The sequence below is a fragment of the Echinops telfairi genome, unplaced genomic scaffold (genome assembly GCF_000313985.2).
Source record: "Echinops telfairi isolate 266 unplaced genomic scaffold, ASM31398v2 ScPeMD7_7424;HRSCAF=8462, whole genome shotgun sequence".
NCBI lineage: Eukaryota > Metazoa > Chordata > Mammalia > Afrosoricida > Tenrecidae > Echinops > Echinops telfairi.
Window position 1 is genome coordinate 46,875,495 of NW_022111324.1, and position 1,161 is coordinate 46,876,655.

Sequence of the window (1,161 nt, forward strand, 5' to 3'; positions counted from 1 at the left end):
GCAGGGGCCCAGCAGACTCTGGAGTCTGGTGGTCAGGCCAGGCTGAGAAGAGGATGTGCTTCACCAGCCGGCGCTCCTCCTGGTGCTGGGTGGGGGCGGATGTGAGAAGCAGGAGGCTTGGCCAGTGGTGCAGATGAGGCAATCAGCCTCCTGTCTTGCTGATGCAGCTTCCTGGGGCGGCAAGAGCTCTCGCTCAAGAGGCACCTGTTCCCCATGTCCGCCAAAGGGTGCCCCTGGTGACCTGGCCTACGCTCCTGAGATGCACCTTCCCAGGTCTGAGAGGAGGGCGGCAGGGTCAGGGGCTGGGCTCTTTGGGCAGCTGGGCTGCGTAGAGGGCCAACGTGTGATGCAGGAACTGGTACTGCTCGGCCGTCTGGATCATCCCACCCCTGCAGGGAGCAGCACACACAGACCTCAGCCCAGGATGCTCAGGGGCCGTCCAGTGCTGTTTGGACAAGCCCATCTCGACTTCTGCACATCCATCCATCCATCTACCCTCTGGTGTCCCACTTGTGTCTCTGCTCACGAGGGAAGTATTCCCTCACCCGCCCACCCCCCTTATTTAGGGCTGAGTTTGGTGACTTGGCACTGAGAACAAGATGCTCACAAGAGTCCCTAAGTTTCTAAGCAGAACCAAGTCTCGAATATTCTTCATCAGACTAGACTAGGAATATTCCTGAACCCCGCCCCCCAAATTTTTCTTTCCACTGATCTTCAAAGTAAAGATCACCGTTCACGTATGTCTGTAACCTAGTCCCTATGTGATAGAAGTTAACCCCTGTGATGCCAACTCACAGCAACCCCGGAGGGCAGGGTAAAACTGCCCTTGTGAGTTTCTGAGACTGTAACTGCTTATGGGAGTGGAAAGCCCCCTCTTTCTCCCGAGGAGTGGCTGGTGGTTTCGAACTACTGGCCTAGCAGTTAGCAGCCCAGTGAGTAACCACTGTGCCACCAGGGGTCCTTAACCTCTCACTACATCAAGAAATTGGAGCCCGGGAACTAATATACTGACAGCGCAGGTCGCTACATGTCAGCACGGGAATCCTAGTCCCACGGACTGCTGCACACCTCACTCCCCAACTGCCCTCCAGATGGACTTTGAGGGGACATTATTTTTTCAAAGGCTCAGGGTCCATTGGTAGAGTGGCATCTTTAGTTTTA

General features: G+C 55.6%; 1 protein-coding gene across 1 annotated transcript in view; it reads right to left on the bottom strand.

Moving 5' to 3' along the window:
* Positions 1 to 226: 226 nt before the first annotated feature.
* Positions 227 to 1,161, bottom strand: part of PTPN7 (protein tyrosine phosphatase non-receptor type 7) — a 10,349-nt gene continuing 9,414 nt past the window's right edge. Inside the window, exon 9 of the mRNA XM_045298237.1 lies at positions 227 to 389. Within this exon, the coding sequence (XP_045154172.1) occupies positions 296 to 389 (94 nt within the window). The 3' untranslated portion in view covers positions 227 to 295. The remainder of the gene's footprint in view (positions 390 to 1,161) is intronic.